This window comes from Nuphar pumila, chromosome 15 (assembly GCF_984573655.1).
Source record: "Nuphar pumila chromosome 15, dmNupPumi1.hap1.1, whole genome shotgun sequence".
NCBI classification, from domain to species: domain Eukaryota; kingdom Viridiplantae; phylum Streptophyta; class Magnoliopsida; order Nymphaeales; family Nymphaeaceae; genus Nuphar; species Nuphar pumila.
Window position 1 is genome coordinate 26,317,798 of NC_143263.1, and position 3,371 is coordinate 26,321,168.

Sequence of the window (3,371 nt, forward strand, 5' to 3'; positions counted from 1 at the left end):
AATTTCACATTTTTACCATTTAAGATGGTGGTTATATAACCATGAAAATATCTTGTTGATATTATAGAAAAATAATGCAGTAATTGACAGTATTTAGTTCTTTTCATTTTTTTTTTTACTTCAGACAAAAATACTAACTTTTTTACACCACTTATTACGACCTTTCATGATTGACATGATACAAGTAAAAGAAAGTAAGAAAAAAAGAGATGAGGTGAGAGGTGACATTGAAAGATTATAAAATGATTGATGTAGTTGGGATAAGACTTGATAATGATGATGGTGGTGAAGCTGAAGGGACTTTCACTTTGCCTATTAAGAAAGAGAGGTACTCGCTTAGCTTCGCCTTTGCGACGCAGGATTCAAAGTCAGGATGTGTGTCCAATATGAGATCACGTTTCCCTGATGCCCGGGATGCATAAGGGGATCTTTATTTTGCTTATATAATTATTATTAGCTATCACAAACACTTGATAAATATATGCTGGAAGCTAAGCTGGTTATGGCTCGCAACATAACTACGTACACAAAACATTATAAGATAAAAAAAAAATATAACAAAGATTTACAGCCACACTCACCTGCTGTTACACCACGAGCGAGTTTTTTTTTTTTGTTTTGTTTTTTTGCTTTCTTTTTCGACAGTATATTATTACCTTTTGTTTCTATCGTAACAACCGAGTACGGAGGGGAACCAAGTAATCGCTGTCGTGGATCGGGATCGGACCCGGACGCGGGCCGAGATCGAGGGAGCGGTCGAGCCGGGTGACCACGGCGTCGCGGAAGCTGAAGAAGCCGCCGCCGTTCTGGGCCTGAGAGCTGGACCTGCGCATCCGACCCCGCGACTCGGCTGGCTCGTGGAGCGAGAGCCGACCCTTCGAGAACGGGTCGGGTCTCTGCTTCGGGGCGCTGTGGGATCGAACCTTGGCACGGGAGCTTTGGGTGTTGGCCATGTAGCTGGGCCGGTCGCCGGAGAAGTAGCGGCCGCAGACGCTCTTGGCCGGTGTCCAGGACAGGGGGAGGCCGGAGGCGAAGCGAGGGGTGCTCTGCACGGTGGAGGCGAGGCGGTGGCACTCGTCGCAGGCGTCGCCCGGGAGGGGCGCCACCACCACCAGCGGCGGCGAGCAGCGGTCGTGGGGCGGAGACAATGCAGCGAGAGAGTCGGAGACGGAGGGGTTCCGCCGGTGCGCGCGGGAGGAGGACCTCGGCCGGAACAACGTGTCGATCTCGACGGTCTTCGGCGACTCGGCGCCCTCTATCGACGGTGAGAGGCGCTTGCTGTGAACTCCCGGCGCCCGCTCTCTGTCCTCGAATCTCTCCTGAAATTTTCAAAATCACCATCCACCACCACGCCAAGAGCCAGCAAGTAAAATATCCCGAAGAAAAAACGGGATAAAATGGGAATGTAGGGGTAAAAATAAAATGTTGTCCCGACTTATCCCGTTTTTGCTGGATAAAAACGGGAGTTAGCTAGGAGTAGGAGACAGGGGGCATCGAAGGGGTTACCGTATATCGACGAAGGCGGGCTTCGTGAAGAAACTTAGGTCCTTTAGGGAGGGAAGAGAGGGCTTGCATCGAGCGGATTGTAGCTTGGGCGCGGAAGAGCGCCTGTATACAGTGGAGCGTCGCGGCCGCTTCCTTCCGAACCAGGTAGCCTCTCACTCGTGCCTGCAACTTCACTAGGGCTTTGAGCGCCCGTAGAGCCCTCTTTGCCTACCGCCACCACGGAAAGCAAATCACAAAAAGGAACCAACAAAGAGAGAACAGACCAATCTCTTCCCTTAAGCAAATACACAACCACCAAACCAGATTGGATCAAGAAACGGAGGAAGGAAAACAGATTAACGGAAGGGTAGGGTTTCCGATGCGCACCAGGTAGCGACGGAAGGCGGTCTGGATGGTGACGGCGGCCCAGCGCTTGCGGGGAAACCCCTGGCTCGTCAGCCGGACGACGGAGACCGCGGCCTGGGCAGCGGCGACGGCCGCATCGGCGGCGGCGGCGGTGGCCGCAGCCACCGCGATGGCGTGCTTGCTCTGCTCCTCCTCCACCACCTCGGCGAAGCAGACCTCCCGGTACGGCCGAACGGCGACGACTGGAGGAGGGTCCGTACGCTTTCCGGAGCTCCGCTTCCATTCGCCGGAAGGCTTCTCCGGCTCCTTCTTGCCGCCACCCCAGAGGAGGCCCCTCAGCCACCTCGTCGCCCTCCCCATCTGTGCGGACTGCGGATATGGATGTGCTTTCAACCCACGTCCTGCCGGCTTTATTTGGGCCGAGCGAACAATGGCAACTTTGTAAATTTCACTGCGTAACAAGGTTGGTTTATGACCTGTTAGGGTAGTTTAGACATTTTACTAGAATTCAAAAACCAGACGGGCAGACGCTTGTCGTGTTTGGAAATAGTGACAGGAATTTTGGCTTGCAGATCTCGCCGCTGCCATTTTCCCCTGAGAATTTCATTTTTTTTTTGTTTATCGCGTTATGATTCGAAAATATAAATAAAATGAACAAAATTTGGCAAAAAGATAAGGAAAATTTATGCAAAAAACCCATAAAACGAACATTTTTTTCGAGTTTCTGCTAATCTGCTATTTTTTGGTAACCTAAGCATCAAAATAATATATATATATATATATATATATATATATATATATATATATATATATATATATATATATATATATATATATATATATTCACTCTATCAATAATTTTTAAAAAATGGATAATCATCAAGGGTGGAGCGGAGCCGCTTTATGGGTAGGGTGGGCACGTGCCCACCCTGATCCACAAAAAACACCGATAGGGTAGTAGGGCAGGGTGGGACAACCACCATGACTTGACCCTGACGGTAGGCAATGCCCCGGGTCAGGATGGTCACCACTGGTGCCCAAACCCCTGAGGCAAGTGGCGAGTAGAGTAGATACCCTCCTCTCTCTCTCTCTCTCTCTCTCTCTCTATATATATATATATATATATATATATATATATATATATATATATATATATATATATATATATAGTAGTTTTTTTTCAGTTAGCATAATTTATGATTTTTTTAAGAATTAAGGTATTGATTTGGACTTTTTCAAATGATATAAATGTTTAATTAAGGGTTTAAGTTTTTTTGCATTCTTTTTATTAAGATTTATCTGATAATAGCATGACTATTTTGATTTTAGAGATTTTTTTTTTTTTTTTAGTATAATCTATGATAGGGATTTTATTTTTAAATAGCATGAATATTTAATAGAGTTTTAAGGTTTTTCGTATATTTTTAATTAGCAATAGGTAGCTGATGTGTACTTGATTTTAGTATTAGTGTTTTTTTTCAATTGAGGTAAATCTATAATTTTTTAGAGATTAGGGTATT

At 46.0% G+C, this 3,371-nt stretch overlaps 1 protein-coding gene across 1 annotated transcript; it reads right to left on the reverse strand.

Moving 5' to 3' along the window:
• Positions 1-528: 528 nt before the first annotated feature.
• Positions 529-2,212, reverse strand: LOC149814890 (protein IQ-domain 26-like). The gene is made up of 3 exons (XM_089988737.1): positions 1,873-2,212; positions 1,507-1,713; positions 529-1,319 (listed from the first exon to the last, which is right to left on the reverse strand). Exons 1-3 carry the CDS (start codon positions 2,209-2,211, stop codon positions 666-668), a joined length of 1,200 nt encoding a protein of 399 aa, XP_089844863.1. The 5' UTR covers position 2,212; the 3' UTR covers positions 529-665.
• Positions 2,213-3,371: the final 1,159 nt, after the last annotated feature.

Coding starts and splice junctions, on each gene's coding strand:
- LOC149814890 (XM_089988737.1), bottom strand. CDS start 2,211: ATGGGGAGGGCGACGAGGTGGCTGAGGGGCCTCCTCTGGGGTGGCGGC. Junction 1,714..1,872: donor CCGCCTTCCGTCGCTACCTG/GTGCGCATCGGA, acceptor TGGTGGCGGTAG/GCAAAGAGGGCTCTACGGGC. Junction 1,320..1,506: donor CCCGCCTTCGTCGATATACG/GTAACCCCTTCG, acceptor TGAAAATTTCAG/GAGAGATTCGAGGACAGAGA.